The sequence below is a fragment of the Carex rostrata genome, chromosome 18, assembly GCF_964058835.1.
Source record: "Carex rostrata chromosome 18, lpCarRost1.2, whole genome shotgun sequence".
Lineage (NCBI taxonomy): Eukaryota > Viridiplantae > Streptophyta > Magnoliopsida > Poales > Cyperaceae > Carex > Carex rostrata.
Genome location: NC_135935.1, coordinates 104,755 through 126,921, shown reverse-complemented (window position 1 = coordinate 126,921; position 22,167 = coordinate 104,755). Strand labels below are relative to the sequence as shown.

At 34.0% G+C, this 22,167-nt stretch overlaps 1 protein-coding gene and 2 long non-coding RNA genes across 3 annotated transcripts; 1 reads left to right on the top strand and 2 right to left on the bottom strand.

The window, feature by feature from the left end:
• Positions 1–2,065: 2,065 nt before the first annotated feature.
• Positions 2,066–4,302, top strand: LOC144569478 (uncharacterized). Its single transcript, XR_013516066.1, has 3 exons — positions 2,066–2,826; positions 3,465–3,686; positions 3,940–4,302. It is a non-coding gene; the product is annotated as an uncharacterized LOC144569478 (long non-coding RNA).
• A 182-nt stretch (positions 4,303–4,484) lies between these two features.
• On the bottom strand, positions 4,485–6,538 carry LOC144569477 (reticulon-like protein B23). Its single transcript, XM_078319847.1, has 4 exons — positions 6,081–6,538; positions 5,236–5,377; positions 5,072–5,141; positions 4,485–4,743 (listed from the first exon to the last, which is right to left on the bottom strand). The coding sequence occupies exons 1-4, from the start codon at positions 6,269–6,271 to the stop codon at positions 4,652–4,654; spliced, it is 495 nt and encodes a 164-aa protein (XP_078175973.1). The 5' UTR covers positions 6,272–6,538; the 3' UTR covers positions 4,485–4,651.
• A 10,393-nt stretch (positions 6,539–16,931) lies between these two features.
• On the bottom strand, positions 16,932–17,640 carry LOC144569258 (uncharacterized). Its single transcript, XR_013516030.1, has 4 exons — positions 17,527–17,640; positions 17,321–17,428; positions 17,153–17,204; positions 16,932–17,030 (listed from the first exon to the last, which is right to left on the bottom strand). It is a non-coding gene; the product is annotated as an uncharacterized LOC144569258 (long non-coding RNA).
• Between the last annotated feature and the right edge of the window lie 4,527 nt (positions 17,641–22,167).

The following is a 22,167-nucleotide window of genomic DNA, read 5'->3' as shown; positions in this document are numbered from 1 at the left end:
ATGGTAATTTGGTTAGCTTATTTTAATTGAAGCTGCTGCCGTGACTTAGGTAAGTTGAGCCAATTTTCCTGAGCAAGAAAATAGAGCTGCTTTCTTTTCAGTTGAATTAAGCTTTGTTATAGGGTTTGTTCTCTTTGTACCAATCCATTGATACACTTGAGAATCTTGTAGATTAGTGTGTGAGATTGAAAGAGAGTGTGAGGGAGAGTGTTATTGACTTGTTAATTTCTTTGTATTTGTAAAGATTATTTGATCTAGTAAAGTTGCGCCGTGTGCTCCCGTGATTTTTTTTTAAAGGGTTTCCACGTAAAATCTTGTGTCTCTTTTTATTTTATTGTGCTTGATTGCTTGATTTTATTGGCTTCTTGTTTGACTTTTCTATTTCTCTATTTGGTTGAGTATTGGTGTATGCTCGTAAGGTGTTCGACGAAATCACTCCTTGAACGCTTTCGCATTCCGTTCCAAAAAAAATCAAGTTTCATTAAGTGACACAAACCGTTCAAAATTAACATTTTTTAAATCTGAAGTATAGAAAAAATATACTAGATTTTTCTTTAGGCCAACCGCCACCCCCACTCACATTCCTTCATCCAATTTCATTCTTAACTTCTTGTAGACCTCATTTTCAACACAACATCCTCCCCTTTCTCTCGGTACTACATTCTCGAGCGAAAAGGAGAATAAGAGAGAGGGGAGGGATCGGAGTCGATCGAAGCCTAGAGTGCGGTATCATCGGAGCTCGGAGTATAGAGTTCCATCTAAATCGAAGTGTGATTGTGAGTAGATCCGGTCATCGTTCGAATGTGGCGACGATCGAAGAAGCGAATCTGGTCGTGGAACGAGAGGGGAAGCACTGAGGCTGAGCGGAGCCGATTGGACCCGAGAGTACGGTATCATTGGAGCATATAGTCCCTATCTCGATCGGAGCACGACGGTAAGTAGATCCGATCGTCATCGGAACATGACAACGGTTGAAAAAGTAGATCCGATCGTAGAGCGAGATGAAAATTAAATTTAAAATTGTGTATGAATATAAATATTTACTTTTATATTATATGAGGAGATAAAATTTAGAATTTTTTAAAAAAAAGTTTGTTATTAATATATTTGTAATATTTGTTAGTGGTAATTTTAACCACTAACTATAAAAAAAATAAAAATTGAAGTACAAAATAAATAACAAACTTCAATTATGGACATTTTGTACAAGCCTTTCTTTTGGTAAAAGATCCGATACACTTGACGACTTGAGCATCTTTTGTATGCTATTTTTAAAATTAAGGGAAATTTTTTTATTTGCCACTCCAAAATTTAGAAATTAGTTATTTGCCACCCTAAAACTTCAAATTAGTTATTTGCCACCCCAAAGTTACTAAATTAAGCTAATTGCCATAAGTATACACTAAATTCAGATTTTTGATTTAAATTATTCTAAAAATTCAACAAATTATAATATTGACCAAAATACCCCTGCTCAATTGTCGAAGAAGAGAGGCAATCCGCGAAACTGTTTAGTGAAGAAGAAGAGAGACAATTCGCGAAACTGTTTAGAGAAGAAGAAGAGAGGCTCGTTGGAGAAGAGAGGTGAAGAAGTGGGGGATTTGTTTAGCGAAGAAGAAGAGAGGCGAAGAGTTTTGGAGAAGGGATATGTTCAATTGTCGAAGAAGAAGAGAGGCGAAGAAGGGATCTGATCTGTTTAGCTTCCGATCCAAATTAGGTCAGTTCAATTGAAATTGAAGGGTAACATTGGAAATACTAAAATACGGTTTTTTATACGCTAATTTTCAGAATTATTTAAATAAAAAATCTGAATTTAGTGTATACTTGTGGCAATTAGCATAATTTAATAACTTTGAGGTGGAAAATGACTAATTTTAAGTTTTAGGGTGACAAATAACTAATTTTCAAATTTTGGAGTGGCAAATAAAATTTTTTCCCTATAATTAAATCTGCGTCTTTCCGGAGAGACAGAAGCTCTCAGTGCACTAAGTTCGCAGTTTATAAAATTCAAGTATTTTTTTTTTATAAAATGGTTCAACACATGGAGATTTCATATTGACTAAGTAATTTTAATTATTTGCGTCCAGAAAATTTTGGGGGAGCTACTTCATGATGTTTCTAATTGAAAAGGAAAGGTCCTCATTTTAGGTCCAATATACATAGATTCCCATTCACTGGAGTTTTGTATGTCTGAAACAAATCAAATAACCATTCAATAAGCAACACTTGGACGTGTGGTTTCCACTTAATTTCTTCTACTGTATACATCAGGCAGAGGTTGTAATACTTCTTCACGAAGTACCTCGACCTCCTATACTAGTTTCTCCACCACCTCTCCGATTGCCATACGCCATACACCATACACTACCACCAACATATACACCGCATGAAGGAACGACTTGCTGGGTTTAAACAATCTCTAATAAGTTGCTATTTCACTGCAATTTATCAGTTTATCCTTTTGCATTTAAGCCCAATTTTCAACCTACTCATCTACTTCATGAAGAAACAAATTGCCAAGTTTAAACGATCTATATTGTGTAATTTTACGGTACTTCATCATATTCCTCGTTTGCGTTTAAGCCCATTTTAATGCAAATCATAGGGTGGCTTAACATCCCCTACCATTTTAATGCAAATCTTGCTAGTGGAATTTGCGGCAATTTGTACAATGACATGGAGGAATGTTGAGTCAGAAGGGTTGAGTTTGTATGAGAAGTTGGTAAATTATTAGTTTTTGGCGGTTAATGCAAGGCACACTGGTGAATCCACTGTGGATTTATCAGCATTAACTGCTGCAGTGCTGGTTCTCTTCATCCTCATGATGTGAGTACATTATCTTGAACATATTAATTCTTTGGAGGAAACTGCTTTACAAGTTTGTGATTTTGACATCAGTTTTAAGTTCTCACATTAGTCCTAAAATCGTTATATTGTAATTATCATTTGGTGTTACCAGTGTTCTAAATAGCGCGCTATAGCGTTTTTGGAGACCAAACGCTATGCTATGGCATTAAAACACGCTATTTGCGCTACAGACGCTATAGCGGTAATAGCGGTCCGCTATAGCGTATAGCGTGTAGCGCAAATAGCGCGCGCTATGCAACATTTGCTTTTTTTTTTTTTTTCAATTTATATGAGCTTTAAAATAAATAAATGGTAAAGATATTGTTTAATTTTGATGAATATTACATTATATCAAATTCAAGTCCGCTATAATAATTTTTTCATTTTGCTTTTGGTTTTTTTTAACTGATGATAAATCAAAGAAATTTTTTTTGCTGTTATTCTGTCGTCTGCAAACCTAATTGATTTAACATATATAAGCTAACAGTCGCCGCAAACTCCTATGGATCAATAACTACAATCTACTGAAAACCTGGATTTGTTTATGGACAATTTCTAAATTTTTTGTGTTCATTATGTAGTATACTGAGCTAAGCTGTTTTTCCTTTTCTTTTCAGGTACCTTCATCCGTACACAACATTCATGCCCTCTAAGGATGAAGGAAGTAATACCAGAGCCGGATATTCTTGTCCAGAAAGCATGAGCTTCTTCAGGATTGTTCATCTTTCACAACTCTCATATTTGGTCATATTCGTTGTAGTCATTTGCATCACTGAAAGGGATAAATTCTCCCAGGATCCTCTCATCTTCAATATTTTCAACATAGTTTTTGTAGTTAGGTGAGCTGTCTTTTTGTTTTAACCGTTAGTTTTTCAGGCAGCTAATTATGCAGGGCAGTGGTCTTCCAAATTTATAATTAACTAGATTATAACAAACAATCTTGTTCCATACTTCGGAAATATCTGTATCTGGTGAGGTAAAGTTGTACCAGAATTGAGAATATTAACTGTACCAGACTTTGGGAATAGAAACACTAAAAGTTATTTCTTTTGAAATATGATCTAATACTATATAAGCTTTAACATTGTGTAGTGCGTATGGGAATGTGGGGTACTGGCTACAGTTGTAGCAGATGGCTGACAACAGAGCACCTGTCAAGATTCATGGACCAGTTTTGCAGAACGATGGAGTACTTCAAGGAAAGTTATACTCATAGTTGTTATGCTTTTTGGACAGCTAAAAATATACTACATGAGAGGTGTAAAGGTATGGAAGTTGAGGTGCACGAATTAGGCCTCATCATCGTCACGAGATCTTGGCATCTTGTTTTAGGAAACATCAGGTTCATAGTCTTTGTAAAATCACATGGCTTTACTACTACCAGTGGCCGTAATTGTTAGTTCACTTATCTGATTTAAATTTTGGGTGATGCTTTTATATATCTGATTTAAATTTTGGGTGATGCTTTTATACACAACAAAATTTTGATGTCAGCTCCTTGTTGTTGACAAGTATTAATGCCAGTACAGCCCATAACAATCTGTATTATCCCCAAAGTACCAGGTGGACCACAATGTATAAAGTTTTAATATATGCTCATGTGATGAAAAAATTGAAACAAAAAGAGAATGAGAAAATTGAGCAGCTTAAAGTATTCATTATAATATGCAAAATGTACAATTGTTTACATAACCATGTGATTGATTAAAAGCATTCAACTTTTTACATGAGTCGTTACCTTTGATATCCAACAGAGTAACAATCAAAAAAATTTGTGGAACAGAAATTTAGCTCAAGTAGAATCCTAGATTCCACCAGAAGAGTCAGTTCTTCCTGGTACACTGCCGATTGGTCGAGAGTTCTTTACAAGTTCGTAAAGACAAAACACACATAGCCCTATTCAAATTTCAAAAAGACCAATCAAAAGACAATTGAGAAAGTTTCTTCAGGTCTATTTGGTAATATTTACGAAAGTTGTAAACAAACAACATATTACAGTGCATAAAGGTTCAGGTTTGGATCCAAAATCACCAGGATAAATGTAACTGTTGTCATCTTTTTAACAGGTCGTAATGTACCAGATACATGACACAAACGTGGCAATAAGAAAAGGCACCTCATTTGAGGTACCAAAAATTCTAAAATCAAAAGAATTGAAATGAAGTAACAAACTAATTCACAATATTCAGAAAAAGGGAGAATTGCAGGATCATGCAATTATTACCAGAATATGCAATTGTAGCACCCGAAGCAACTCTTCCCATGGCAGATAGCAAGTACAAGAAAACCACGACCTGCCCAGATCAATCAATACCTGTTAAAATCACAAATACCCTAACCCCCAGAAGGTTAGAAATCTAAAAGAGACATAAAGAAGAGAGCAATTACTTTGAAGAATAGACGCTTGTCATGTCCAGTTGCAGCAACACGTAGTACAGATTCTGCAGCTCCAACTGTATTTGCCCAGCATGCAATTATGCTATTTGCTGTGTCTTGAGATATCTGCCATTCTAAAGGATCCACTGGTACCCTACAATTTTACTAATGTTAACTAATGCAACAATGATCGTACAAATGAATAGGCAGGTCTTGGAATGTTTCGCTCAGATTGAGTACTGGTATAGTCCAGTAGAGTTGATCCGTTGATAACGGATTAACTTTAAAAACTTGACAATTATTAAAAATAACTTACATCTTTGGAATTGACTTTGGAATGTGATCTAATATCATGCAAAATTTGCCGGTCCCAAGCAACTTAAAATGTACAATGGTCCATATTTCTTGGTCTTTGATGGAATATCTAATGACACCCAGATTTCATGAAACTTGTATATACAACCGATCTACAAGGCAAAAAACATGTCTAAAAGCCCTATTATATTTTGGAAATTTTTTGGGCATCATATGCAAAATATTGGTAAGATTTTTTTATAAGTCATCATCATTGGAGTTCCAACCCTTTTATATATGGCATGATGACAGTGCAGGAATCTTGGAGAAGATAATCGTATTAGTCGGGACTTGTATAGGCACCATATACTAGTATTGTTTGTTCTTGATTTTGCTGTTGTTTAATTGAGGGTGGACAGGTTCACCTTTACCCCAAAATCAAGATACAGCAAGCAAGTGGGCCAAGTCTAGGGGTTACTTCAACCTAATTCTCTAATCATACACGCTATCTACATACAATGATTACAGATCAAACTAAATCAGATCGGATCAGAGAAACTCACGAGATGTTGAGATTGCGAAAGAGAAGCCCAAGAATCGAGAGAGAGCAGAGAAGCACGATCAGCAAATCAGCAAAGAGAGACAACAGGCTCGCATCTCTCCAGCCACAGTGATAGTACACCAGACTCCCACACACCACCACCACGCTCCACTTCACTCCGCCGCCCGTACTTCCTCCGCAGGCATCTTCCATCTCCGATCGCCTCTGCTCGACCTGATCAGAACCTCGTTTCCCGCTAGTTAGGTCTTAAGAATTGAAAGAGTACTCGGCAGTTTTAGTTCTAGTACCGGTTCGCTTCGGCTACTGTACCGATTTCCCCTCCACAAATCCCGTTTTAGCAGGTAGGTTCGAGTTTTATTTATTATTCGTTAATTTGGTAATTAGTGGAGGAATGAGAAGGTAGAAAAGTAGGAACGCGATTACGATTGAAAGAAGAGAAAAACAAAAGTACGTCTAACAGCCTTGTAAAATAGGCCCAATTAAGCCCATAATCTATTCGGACAAGTAAAAAGACATAAATTAGAGGAAAATGATACTGTTCTGGGTCTCTTGATTTTCTTTTCCTTATAATTTGGAGCAAGATAATCGAACTAAGTTGTACAATTCGGTCACCCTCCTGTCTTTCTCTCTCTATATTTCTTTAGTTTCTGAAGCAAACTATGTTGGTATTCATGTAGTACAAAAATGGACTGAGTTTGTACTTGGCATAAATGTCGTCCGGGCTCATTAATTATATATGTTGCATCATAAATTTTGGACATTTTTAATTAATGTAAGCTGATTTAAATTTTATACATGATTCATATTTATGAATAAAGTGAATGTTTAATAATTGAAAGTGAGTTTGGGACGAAAGTTATTAGCACATTTATTAATAAATACTAATATCTTACTCGTACATTGCAACGGGACATATTATAAGAGAATAAAAAAATTATCATATAAAATGATATATTTTTATAAAAGAAGTAAGGTTAGGTGCTATGGATAACATAAGGCCTTATGTACTATTTTCTTAAAAATATATCGTATAAACTTCAAATTTCGATCTAAGTAGTTCAATAAATTGGTTATATAAGGAACTTGTAGAATATCAAATTTTACTATTTTTATGATTTATGAAAGATGGATTTTTTTTTTCTAAAATATTGATAATTTTTTATTTTTAAGCTATTTTCTGCAATCTTTCATAAATCATAAAAAATAGTAAAAATAATTTAAAAATAATAAATATTGGTATTCTACAAGTTCATTATATAACCAATTTATTGAGCTACTTAGATCGAAGTTTGAAGTTTATATCATAAATTTTTTTGAAACAATAGTACGGAAAGCCTTATGCTATTCATAACACCTAAATCTTACTCTTTATATATAAAAGATAGACCAATAAAAAAAATTAATCATTCAACAATATTCATTAATGATATAAAAAAACAGATTGAAAAGAATGAAGATATATAGCTAGTTAATTATCAATCAATCCATATTTTTTTAAATTATATTCAAAACATGGAAACAACTCAGGACCAATAAAAAAATTAAGTATCTGACAATCAAATAATAGAGTTTATAAAATTCTTTGGAAAAAAAATAAAGAAAGAGGTGAATGTGTCTAATAAAATTTAGATTTCTACATATAAAAAAAATAAAAAAAATGTATAAAAAATAAAAAAGACAAACAATTTAACTAGAAAGCTGATATTTAATTTAATATTTCATCTTTTAATTAGTTAACAGAATGGGACATGTACATTAGAGTATTAACAATACCCTTAACAGGTATACCCTACCCTACCCGCCCGTGCCCGCCGCCCGGGGTACCCGTGCCCGAGCCCGGGTATGGGTCGGGTACTCGGGTATGCAGGTAAGGGCAAAAACCGGACCGGACCCGGTTTTTTTGATCAATACCCGACCATACCCTACCCGACCATACCCGTACCCGACTAAACCCGTACCCGACTAAACCCGTACCCGACTACCTGAGTATCCATACCCGTATACCCGACCACTGTTCATGCCATTTCAAAATTCAAAATTTGTATTTTTGCCCCCTTAAAAAAATCAGAAAAAAACCAGAAAAAACCAGGAAAAATCAGAAAAAACCAGAAAAAACCAGAAAAAAACCAACAAAAAAACAAAAAAAACCAGAAAAAAAACTGCAAAAAAAAAATAAATAAAAAAATACCCGTACCCGCCCTACCCGTACCCGCCTTACCCGTCAAGGGTACACGGGTAAGGGTATAGGACGGGTAGGGTATGGTTTTTGAAAATTATACCCGCCATACCCGTACCCGTATACCCTTGTACCCGAGTATACCCGTACCCGAGACGTACCCGTACCCGCCCGAGTATTCAAACACTAATGTACATGCACTAGAGGTTTGCTATACCCGAAACGGGTTAAACCCGTTTTGCCCGGCCCGTACCCGTTACCCGTGGTACCCGTACCCGTTGCCCGGGTACAAACGGGTAGACGGGTAGACGGGTACGGGTAATAAACGGACCGGACAACATAATTTTAAAAAAAACCCGTTGTACCCGTACCCGTCTACCCGCCAACCCGTACCCGCCTACCCGTACCCGCCAGCCTTTACCCGGTTGCCCGTACCCGTTACCCGTTACCCGTCCCCATAACCCGTACCCGACCCAGATTTTGAAATTCAAATTATTTTGAATTTTTCCGCCGGTTCAAGAGGGGCCCGGGCCGGGTCAAATCAAACCCGGCCGGACCCACCCGGGTCACCTCAACCAGTTTTTTTTTTTTTTTATTTTTTTTTATTTCAAATTTTATTCCCTCTCCATTTTTTTTTCTTTAAATACACCCCTCTAATCCTCTTCCTCTCCACATTCTAAATTTCTAACTCAAATTCTCAATCTCTCAACCTCAATCTCAAATTCTCATTTTTCATTATTCTTAATTTTTAAATTTATTGTTTAAAAAACATATGGTTGTAATTTAATTCATTTTACAAATACGCAAACGGAAATAGAGGTTCGCTAAACCCATTACGGAATTACGAAGGTATCGAAATTACAAAGTTCGGCACCTCCCGCAAGATTTTTCCACGAAATTTAAAGGTTAGATTTATTTTATGTTAGATTAATTTATTTTTGTAGAGTAATTTAAAATTTGATATTAGATTTATTGTTGTAGATAAACGTATAATTTAAATTGAATGTTAGATTTAGTTTATGTTAGATTTGTTAGATTTATTTAATTTATGTTAGATTTGTTAGATTTATTGAATGTTAGATTTATTTAATTTATGTTAGATTTGTTAGATTTATTGAATGTTAGATTTATTTAATTTATGTTAGATTTGTTAGATGTGATTATGTGAACTTGTGATATAATTAGATTTATTTTGAATATGTTAGATTTTATTTTTGAAATTCGAATTTATTTTTAATTGGTTAAAAAAATATGTTAGATTCATTTTTGTGAATATGTGAAATATTTTGAATATGTTAGATGAGGAGGGTTCCACTGCCTCAATTTTTCCTGCCTCCACCGTTCCTCCAATTCTAAACCGTCCATCACTAATAAGATCAACGTATAGGATTAGAAGACTCCCAGCGAAAAATTTCTCTTCTATCGTCTCCAGTACCAATTCTTTCTCTCTTCTCTAAGTCTCTCTTCGTTAATTAGCCCAAAATTTGATTCACGCGCCCCTCCCTGACCACTCCGCGCCCTCCTCCGCGCTCCCCTCCCTACCTTTCTCTATCTCTCTTCTCTCACTCCTCCCTCTATTTCGAGCCTTGGAGCCGCACCCACTCTCGAACCCTCTTGACCCCTCTCGACCTCGACCCAACACCGCACCTCCGATCAGCTTCGATCTTCTGTCCCCTCTTAGAAATTGGAACCGTAAGTAATCTTCTGTCCCCTCTTACTAGATTGAATCCTTGTTATAGCTCTCGTTTCTAATCTTTAGGTTGATTGGATATCCACAAAGATAAATTTCCTTCATAGTGATTCCACCTTTTGTTTCTTTTACATGGCGCTGCACATACAGACGCCCATGATCTGTTCGACAAAATGCTTAACAGAGAGAACCTATTTCAAAATTTTGTTAACTAGCCTAATTACAAGCTACCTTTATTAACTTCCTCACTAATCTAATTGCAAGCCACCTTTACAACTGCTAACCTTTCTTTTTGATATTCTTGTATTCAGTGGCATGTACAGCACAAGAGCTAAGCTAGATTCACTGCCAATTTTTGTTTTTTTTTTCTTTAATGCTACTATAATAGTTGTACACATGTATCGTTTAATTGGTGTATACAATATGCTGTTGTTTCAAGAGTTATAACAAGGATATCCAATCAACCTAAAAATTAGAAACGAGAGCTATAACAAGGATTCAATCTAGTAAGAGGGGACAGAAGATTACTTACGGTTCCAATTTCTAAGAGGGGACAGAAGATCGAAGCTGATCGGAGGTGTGGTGTTGGGTCGAGGTCGAGAGGGGTCAGGAGGGTTCAAGAGTGGGTGCGGCTCCAAGGCTCGAAATAGAGGGAGGAGTGAGAGAAGAGAGATAGAGAAAGGTAGGGAGGGGAGCGCGGAGGAGGGCGCGGAGTGGTCAGGGAGGGGCGCGTGAATCAAATTTTGGGCTAATTAACGAGGAGAGACTTAGAGAAGAGAGAAAGAATTGGTACTGGAGATGATAGAAGAGAAATTTTTCGCTGGGAGTCTTTTAATCCTATACGTTGATCTTATTAGTGATGGACGGTTTAGAATTGGAGGAACGGTGGAGGCAAGAAAAATTGAGGCAGTGGAACCCTCCTCATGTTAGATTTATTTTTGAAAATGATAGATTTATTTTGAATAAGTTATATTTATTTCGATTATGATAGATTTATTATTAACATTTATTTTTTGAATATGTCAAGTAATTGTATTTATTTTTGAATATGTTAGATTTATTTTTAAATAGATTAGATTTTATCTTTGTTTTTTCAAATTATTTTTTTTTCTGTTTTTTTCCTATTTTTCCTATTTTTCTGTTTTTTCCAGATTTTTTTAATTTTATTTTTTTCTGTTTTTTTTTTAAATATAGTTGTATTTGAAATTCATTATATAACTAGGTTAGATTTATTTGTTGAATATGTTAAGTAATTGTATTTATTTTTGAATATGTTAGGTTTATTTTTAAATAGGTTAGATTTTATCTTTGTTTTTTGAAATTCTTTTTTTTTTTTCTGTTTTTCCTATTTTATATTTTTTTTCCGGATTATTTTAATTTTTTTTTCTGTTTTTTTTTTAAAATATAGTTGTATTTGAAATTCATTATATAACTAGATTAGATTTATTTGTTGAATATGTTAAGTAATTGTATTTATTTTTTAATATGTTAGTTTATTTTTAAATAGATTAGATTTTAATCATTTTATTTTTGTTTTTTCAAATTCTTTTTTTTTTCTGTTTTTTCCTATTTTTTCTGTTTTTCCTAGATTTTTTTAATTTTCTTTGTTTTTTTTTTTAAATATAGTTGTATTTGAAATTCATTATATAACTAGGTTAGACCGTTAGATTTATTTGTTGAATATGTTAAGTAATTGTATCCATTTTTGAATATGTTAGGTTTATTTTTAAATAGGTTAGATTTTATCTTTGTTTTTTCAAATTCTTTTTTTTTTCTGTTTTTCCTATTTTTTCTGTTTTTTCCGGATTATTTTAAATTTTTTTAAATATAGTTGTATTTGAAATTCATTATATAACTAGATTAGATTTATTTGTTGAATATGTTAAGTAATTGTATTTATTTTTGAATATGTTAGTTTATTTTTAAATAAATTAGATTTTAATCATTTTATTTTTGTTTTTTCAAATTCTTTTTTTTTTCTGTTTTTTCCTATTTTTTCTGTTTTTCCCAGATTTTTTTAATTTTCTTTGTTTTTTTTTAAATATAGTTGTATTTGAAATTCATTATATAACTAGGTTAGACCGTTAGATTTATTTGTTGAATATGTTAAGTAATTGTATTCATTTTTGAATATGTTAGGTTTATTTTAAATAGGTTAGATTTTATCTTTGTTTTTTCAAATTCTTTTTTTTTTCTGTTTTTCCTATTTTTTCTGTTTTTCCCAGATTTTTTTAATTTTTTTTTCTGTTTTTTTTTTAAATATAGTTGTATTTGAAATTCATTATATAACTAGATTAGATTTATTTGTTGAATATGGTAAGTAATTGTATTTATTTTTGTGAATAGGTTTACATTTTTAAAAAATGTCATCTCATTGTGATTCGGTGCAAGAAGATATCGCGAGAATGTCGGCCGATATTTTTGGCCCCGAAATACCAACTACAAATTATCCACAAGATTATCCACAAAATTATTTTGATAGTTCCTCTCAAATGCCGCCACCTAATTATCCACAACCTCCCCAAAATTATCAAAGAAGAGACCAAATGCTACAAACAAATTATCAACAAAACCCCCAAACGGGTGCACCGTATTATACTTCAAATGATCCAAACATATTCATTCCACAAGAATCACATCAACTACCACCACCGTATGCATATGGAGGCACTTCTTCCGTTGCATCGTCGAGTCAACTCAACCCCCCTATTTCAGGTACTCCTTCGACAAGTGTCACTGAAATTCAAGAAGAAGGTCTCGCTCCTCCTCCGCCAATTGTCCCCCGCCCCCCACAACAACCAGCAGCAAAGAAGGTTAGAAGACCTCCCGAATACAACCAATATTGGTTTGAATGGTATGATGTGACCAAAGATGACGACGGTTACTTGAAAACTCTTTATTGTAAGGTAGACCATTGCAAGAAACCTTATTTTGTTTATAAACAAGCTAGTGGTATGAGTAGCTTTAAAAGACATGTTGATGTGCATATTAGAAAGGGTGAAAACTATAACCCGAATAATACCGCGCAAATTCAAACCCAAATCACCCCGGATGGTACTTTAACCAACCCAAAATTTGATGAAAAAAGAATGCTTAGTGAATTGGCCCGGTACATAACCCACAAAGAACAACCAATCAGTATGGGTGGTTGCACAGCCTTTCCCCGGTTGGTCATTCGGGGGTGTACTCAACCAATGTACAAGAGGATGCATCATAGAAAGTTGGTTGGTGAAATAAAAAAATAGTTTGCAATTGGAACTCACCGTCGGGGAATGAGACCAACTAGAAAGGCTTTCAACATTCCTAGGAACCTTTTTTGAAGCAACCGTCAAACTATCCTGCTCATATTCACCGACGGCATTTGAGTTGTTGGGGCAAATCTATCAAATTTCCAAGGTTTATCGTAATTTGGAACAAGCAGAAACCCACGATAAATCTCTCACACCGATTGTAGAGGCCATGAAACTAAAATTTCTAAAATATTGGGAAGATGTACCTCTCTTGGCCATTATTGCAAGCTGCCTCAACCCGGCATACAAGAAATATTACACGATCAAAATGGTTGAAGCGTACAAAGATAATCTACATTTAGTCGCAACCGGGGTCGAGGCATACGTGGATGCGAAGTTCGCTGAGATGTTTAACATATACAACTCAAGAATTAGTGGCAACCAGAACCCCTCTTCGTCCCGGGCTGGTCCTAGGTATGAATAAATATACATTATGCTTTTAATCTTTATTATTTATAATATCTACATTATTTGTCCACTAATTTTTTTTTTTAATAGTTCCACTTTCAGGAGCACTAGCAGTAGTGGATTGTTAGCAGATTTTCAATCAGATAGCGAACCGCACGCATCCACAAACGAGTTAGTGAGCTATTTGAATATGCGCAATGAAAATGAAAACGTTGACATCATGACGTGGTGGAAGAGGAATCAAAGGTCTTATCCAACACTGGCGATGATGGCCCGCGACGTCTTTGCCGTACCCGTGTCAACCGTCCCTTCAGAAAGTTGTTTTAGTTCGGCGAACAGGATCCTCTCCGACAAACGCAGTAAATTGGGTCCACATGTTTTTGAAAGACTTGTGTGCTTGAAAGATTGGATTAATGCTGACGAGCGCAACCAACATCAAGCTCAAGAATCATCTTCTGCAGCTGATACTGAAGAAAGCGTTAACGAGCCGCAGCCTCAACCTAATTCAGATTCAGACGGTGCGGAAGAAAACAAACAATGGTATATGAATCCAAACTACTAGATAGGTAGTGTCGGTATAATTTTCTAACCTCTTTTAATATTTATGGTTATTTTAAAAATTATAATTTCTAAACATTTCAATTAGTTTTTAAATTATTCATTTTAAAGAACAATTACTAACAAAAAAAAAGTTAGAACTCCGCCTATGTTATTTTACATAGCCGGTCCCAAGCCCGGAATAAAGGAGGAGGGTAACTTTTATTTTTTAATCTATTGTTTTCAAATTATTCATAATTATTTTTAATGTAATAAATTAATTTAAGATATTATTATTTATATTTTATTGTTTTAATTATAATGAAAATTTGAAAATAAAATAAAATGACTTGCTTAAATAAATAAATAAATAGATTTGTACTTAGCCGTATAAATATACAAATTTTCGTACGAATAATTTTTATATATAAGGTACAAATTTTATTCATTTATAAATTATAAAGACGCGACTTGATAATTTCATGTATATATATACTCTATTTGATATCGAACTATTCATATTATAAAAATCGAATTATAAATACAAATAATATTTATACGACACTGTAAAAAAAACAGAAAAAAAATATTAAACAAAACGGAAAAAAAAACAGAAACAAAGACATAAAAAAAAAAACGGAAAAACAAAACAGAAAAAAAAAAACTAAAAAAAAAAAACTGAAAAAAAAACTGAAAAAAAACGGAAAAGAAAAACTGAAAAAAAAAACTGAAAAAAAAACGGAAAGAAAAACAGAAAAAAGAAGAAGGAAAAAACAGAAAAAAAAAAAAAAAAAACGGGCGGACCGGACCCGTACCCGTCAACCCGCAACGGGTACGGGTAATAAACGGACCGGACATAGGTTTTGGAAAAATTACCCGTCTACCCGTTACGGGTTTTACCTGTAGCCGACCTACCCCTTTACCCGTCCTACCCGTTACCCGTAACGGGTAACCCGGAACGGGTCACGGGTAACCCGTTAGCAAGTGTCTAACATGCACACGACCACCACTAAACCTGTCGGGGGTTTTTGAACATTAGTTAAAAGAGGATATTTAATAAAAACATATACGACCGCAGTGTGTAGAGCGAAGATAAGAATCCATGTCTATATGCAGAAACGAATTGTTTAATGTTCTAGAAGTATCATTAGGCTTTCAAATAGGAGGTTACTGACTTACAGTGTTACACCCAAGGGACAAATTGCCGCTATATGCGACCATATCGAGGTCAGAGAGAGTACGTAAGAGATCCATTTGCATATCACGTTCCATTTTATTTTGTCTTTTTCTTATGGAGAAGGACACGTCTCAAATTTTCCATGGGTTTATATGACAGCATATAATTCCTATTATCATTTAGATAATATATATATAGCCAATATCCTTCATCTATGCTACACGACGATATCAAATGAAACTTCAAGAGAGCTATATTTTATTGAGCAAAACTGATCATTGCTGTTGCTGATGATTTGCAGAATCCCCAGTATTTGTGCCCATCAACAAATGCAAGGGAAATAAAAAGGAGCTCGGACTACTTTTGCTAAGTTTTTCGATTTTTATTAGGATCAACAATTTAACTCATGCAATCACACTATAATCTATTCGGCAACATCTATTCTTATGAAAATTTGTAAAAGGTATGAGTTCGGGAGGAAACTTTTCCATCAGGTCTTCGTTAGAGTTTTTATAGTTTTGAAAAAAAATATATCTTCGAAAAAAAGTTGTGTTTATTTCTTCTAAAATTAGATGAAATGTACCATTTTTGATGGAGCAATCTCAACGGTTTTTGGGCAATTTGTATTCAGATTAATTTTCGAACAAATATTCACTATTGGAAAAATTAAAATCAAGATCGGTTATATACGCATATTAGTATCGGTTCACAATCGTTTCTAATCAGGGCGATACAGATACCAAACAAATCTGTATCGATTTTACGACCGATCCTAATAGTGACTATCTGGATCGGTTCTTAGCTAAGAACCGATCCAGATAAGAAGTCATCTGGATCGGTTGTGTACTGTAGAACCGATCCAGATGTATATTTTAAATTAGATTTTTTTTAAAATTTAGAAAACAATTATCTGGATCGGTTGTACTGTAGAACTAATCCAGATGTATATTTTAAATTAGTTTTTTTTTAAATTCAGAAAATAATTATCTGGATCGGTTGTACTGTAGAACCGATCCAGATGTATATTTTAAATTAGATTTTTTTTAAATTCAGAAAATAATTATCAGGATCGGTTCTTACATAAGAACCGATCCTGATAGTTATTTTGCCTTTTTAAAAAAAATGCTATCTGGATTGGTTTCTTAGATAAGAACCGATCCTAGTGCTTTATTGAATTTTAAAAAAAATATTTTTTATTAAATGGCCAGCTTTCATATTTATTTAGCTGGTCAAAATGCTAATTTATCACAAATCCTAAATTATCAATAAAACACATCCTAAATTAATTATATATCTTACACATCCTAACTTATTACAAAAAATTCATGTTCATATATGCATGCAAATTCGGATAAAACACCATAAATTATTGTACTTCTTCTCGGCTTTATCTCTTTCAGCAAAATTTGGACCCACATTTGGCGAAAGTCGGCCAACCGTTGTACCGTATATTTAGCGGGAATATCCTGCATTTTTAGAATTTAGAAGAGCATATATATACAATTATATTGTGTATTTTATTATATTTGAAGCAACAATGCTTATTTTTGAAAAATTTATAAATGCATATATACCTTTAATTGTGGAAAAACATTGAGGATTTCCTTTATTATGTCTTGCATGAGCAACATGGTATAATATGCACATTCCCAGCTGGCTGGTTGTTGTGGGCACTATATAACAAGTTTCAAAAAAAATAAAATGTTTGTATTACGAGCATACAAATGGTTTATATGTATATTCACAAATGTGTGCATCTAGGTCATTATAATCATATCGCAATAGAAACTATTACCTTGCAATCGTTACGAACCATTAAAGAAGTACCCATTTCCCTCATGAAGACGCTGTTGAAATATGAAGACATTGAACAATCAGTACTTACGAGACATATTTAAAATGATAATATAATAATAAAATCATTAGTATTCTAAACAAACGTAAAATTTAGGAAGACACTTACTCCTCGATAGCAGCAGTGATCATTAGCATTCTTTTACACTTCTTATCGGAATCGTACACGTACAATGCACGTTCTCTTAGCATAAGCACGGCCAATATCCAATGATTTCTGCATGTTAGGTTTGTAGCATGTCATATTATTCAATTTATATGAATTGAAAGAAATATAATAAAATTAGAATATATATATATATATATAACACTAACATCTGATGGTAAGGTATGAAGATCAATCTCTTGTCCCGATTTTCTCAGAGTGCTTTCCCTATGTATTGAAGAACACGTCCTCGGTCATCATTCAACAGGTTGGCATTCGTTCGATTGGAGTCCATGAAACCAACCTGCTCATCGGGATATTACTCTTTGAGGTATTTGTGCCAATACATACAAAATAAAGACATAAAGGTGATCTCAATTTTGTGAAATTTGAATTACAAGTACTAAAATTCTGCAATTATTACGAATATTAACTCACAGCATCCAGATCTGAACAACTGGTACAGTGAGCCACTCCCGTGGTGTAAGCAAGGCCGTATAATCATCTCCATAGACGCATATGGAGTCATCTGAACATAAAAGATCAACTGGCGAATCAATTTCGACTGGACTGCCATCTAGCTCCAAAAACCATTGTTATCAAAACCGGACCGGACCGGCCGGTTCGACCGGAATAAACTGGAATCAGACAGTTTTACGATTTGGTTCGCTATTTGGACCGAATATGCAATAGAACCAGATATATTTAATTAAACCGGCCGGTTTTATATAAAAAACCGGAGTAAAAGAAAAAAAACTGGTTTTATATTGGTTTTTTGTCCATTGTTGTCATGTGACTATTTTCAATTTTGAATGGAAATGAACAATTTTGAGGAGAAAAGGAAACAACTTTTTAGGAGAAAAAATGGAATCTAATGTGTATTATTCTGTGCCTAACTTTGTGTAGTCATTTATATTTTGTAACATGTAAACAATTATGTGTTTAAGAATAATCCAACATTTGTTGCAATATTATTTTTTTATAAACTAAATATTAATTCTAATATGGATCATTAGGGGTTCACTTGATCACAAAAACTAAAATTTTTTTATGTAGTTATTCAATTTATTTATGAAGTATAAAATATAAAATTTCTTCGATGAAAAAAATATTTCATAATATTTTATTTAATTATTTTACTAATTCTAACAATAAGTTCTACATTTCAGCTACAATAGATATATTATTTTCTAATAAAAAATAATTATTTTTAATATATAAATTTACTTTTATAGTACATTGTTAATATGTATATTAGAAATTTTATTACATAAAACATAATTATTTATAATAATAATTATATCTTATAAATAAATATGTAAGTATTTAAAAAATCAGCAGTCAAACCGGTTGAACCATCGGTCTGACCAGTGAACCGTTAAACCGGAGTTTTACCGGGTTGACGTCCGATCCGGTTCTGATAACATTGCCAAAAACCGATCACAAATCTGCTTGAATGTTCGTCCCATCTTGTCAAAATTGATACCATCAAATGCCTTGCAGTGGCTTCTTGCTTTCGGACCTCCAGGAACGCCTAATTCTTTGCCTGGTTCCTGCAAAATTTCATAATAAATTGAAATAAAATCCATAATCAACTATAACTTTATCACATAGATACTAATTCGGAAGTATAAGAACTTGTAATAATAATATACCTCATCTGAACCTATCACTATCATGGACATCGGCCATGCAGTGAAACTGCCGAGGGCATCCTTTAGGGTTTCCTGCTCGCCATTTGGTACAGGTAATGGGAGGTCTATGAAGTCTGCATCGCAAATACCATCCACCATTACTCTTGCATGGTCGGACGGCATCGGCCTGCTGTGAATTGTTCCACCGGGTACAACTGGAACATGAATTGTCCCCATGGCCACTTGAATAGTGTTCCCATTGACAACTGACTGGAGTTTACAGCTTAGTTCTACCTCCTGTTCAAATATATGTATTTACTCGAATAAACTAAAACGTATGAACACTAGAAAGATCTGCAATTGGTTTGACTGACTGGCAGCTGCTCTAAAGGACTGTTGGGGTAAACGTCTTCTCTTGTTGGCCCATTGTCTGCTGAAGCAAAAGTGCAAGTTCAGACTTCATTTCTACTCGTAGTCTCTCCTCTATTCCTCTTACTTTCTCCTCCACTTTTCTATCTACTCTCGCTTCAATTTCTGCTTCGGAACTCGAGGGAGCGCGTCTCCTCCTTATTGAGCTCTTCTTGTATGTTTTTCTGATTGGAACCAAACCTCCCACTCCTCTCACCCTCCCAGGATGTTTCGGATTTGGCAGAGATTTTTCGAGAACATCGTCGTATCGTTCGACGGCCAACAAGCCTTGTTTTAGAGCTCTTGTTCTTCCTGAAATGACAACATGTTATAACGTAATAAATTAAAGTAGAGGTTTCAATAAATGACAATATCTAAAATCCTCACAATTTTGTTGATGACCGGTACGTATGTTTCTGGATAAAAGCGTTCATTGGTCTCCTTATCGAGCTTTTGTCTTCCTAGTCTCCATGTGACGTGTCTATGCTCAATCGACATATCAAGGACCTCTTTTGGTTTCAATGCACTTGTTGACCCTTGGGAAGACGGATCACTAGATGCTTTCTCGTCTGCAATCGCTTGCATAGCATCTGTAAGCCTACTCCGAAAACCCTCACCACTGTAACCTCTAGATCCTAAGAAATGCCAATACTCGTTTTTGGCCTGATTTGCCTTTCCAATCTTGCTGGCAGTCTACAATGTCAAGAAAGTCATTGTAGGCCTTAATTTTAAGAAAATTTGAATTCTTAATTAGAGATAAGGTAGGTGGTCCGCAGAAATAAACATACCTCAAATTCCTCCGTCTCTCGGTACTTGACAAATACCTCCCAGTCTTTTTCTTCTATATGTTGCTTGGAAAAATTGGGCGTCTCACCCGCACGCCACACTTTAGTCATCTCGGTTCGCCACTTCCGGTGACAAGTAGCCATTTTATGATAATAATAGTCCCTCACTTTTTCATCATCTTTTATACACCAGTCCAGCTGCCAAACAAATAGAAATCAAAATTTAGAGTTAGTTAATATCAAATGAAAGCTTGTGAACTTAGTACCATGTTATTTACCTTCAGTGTTTCCCATATTTTTAGCTTGTTCTCTTCTGGAACATCTTTCCAGAGTTGGAAACTTATAGGAGCATTCCTTCTCACCAATATACCGAATTCCGTTGAAAAAAGACATTGTATCCTGAGTAACAACCGGCTTGTTAAACTTGTCAAGTTCCAGCTTTTTGCCTTTCTCGTTAAACTTCTCCTTAATTTGGTTAGGCCCTCTTCCTCGTTTCTTAACCGAGGCTGTCTCACTATTGCTTTCCATATCTGAATTTGCAAATAGGTTAACAATATAACAAGTATCAAAATTTGTAATTTCTAACAATTTCTAATAATCCGAGTTTCTAAATTCAATTTCTAACAATTTCAAACTTGGATCTAAATTTGCAACCGGTCTAAATTTTCAACAAGTATCTAAAAAATAATGTTGTTCAACAGTTTCACCATAAATCCCCAAAAATTACAAACAAGTCCCTAATCCTCACAAAGAAACCTTTTTAACTTGTAACTTTATCGTTCCAAGTCCAAATAAATCCAAACCAACTTCAAACCAATTCAAATTAAAACAACAAATAAATCCAAACCAATTAGTTTGGTTTGGTATCTAAACCAATTATTAACCCAAATTAATCTAACAATTATTTTTGTTTGGTATCTAAACCAATTATTCATCCAAATTAATCTAAACCAATTATTTACCCAAATTAATCTAACAATTATTTCGGTTTGGTATCTAAACCAATTATTTACCCAAACTAATCTAAACTAATTAACCTGACAAATTAATCTAATAATTATTTGTAACTAAACAATTATTTCAGTTTGATAACTAAACAATTATCCAAATTAATCTAACAATTATTTCGGTTTGGTAACTAAACAATTAACTAAAATAATTATTTATCCAAATTAGTCTAACAATTACCCGAGTTGAGAGGGAGAGGGAGGCGGAGCCAATGAACCGACGGAGGAGAAGAGCCAATGGAGTTGATGGAGGAGAAGAGCCAACGGAGGAGAAGGAGAGAAAGAGGTCACGGCTAAGGAAGGAGAGAAAGAGGTCATGGCTAAGGAAGGAGGAGGAGAAGGAGACGGCTAGGGAAGGAGAAGGGTTTTAGGAGGAGAGAAAGAGGCAAATGAGATTTGAATTTCGGGTAAGGAGGATATGTAACCTAAAACTATCAGGATTGGTTCCTAGCTTAAGAACCGATCCAGATAACTATTAGGATCGGTTCCTATCTTAAGAACCATTCCTGATAGTTATCTGGATCGGTTCTTAAGCTAGGAGCCGATCCTGATACCCTATTTTAATTATTTTAAATAAATAAAAGATCCAGATAACTATCAGGATCGGTTCTTAAGCTAGGAACCGATCCAGATAGTGATTTATATTTGTGTGGGTGTATTATATTTGTGTATGTGTATGTTTAAAAAAAAAAAATATGATCTTTATGTGTATGATATATTATAAAAATGTTTCTGAAAATTATTTTAGTATATTAATTAGTTTGAAAATTACTTTAGTATATTAGTTATTTCAAAAATTATTTTAGTATATTAACTTAATAACTTGAAAATTAAATAAAATAAGCTACTAAAAAAATAACATTAATTTTTTTAAAATAAGCTAATAAATTACATATACATGAAAAAAAATAAGCCACAAGGAATATTGAAGAATAACTTGCATGCTTCCCAGCGTCCAGTGTTTCAATGCATCCTGA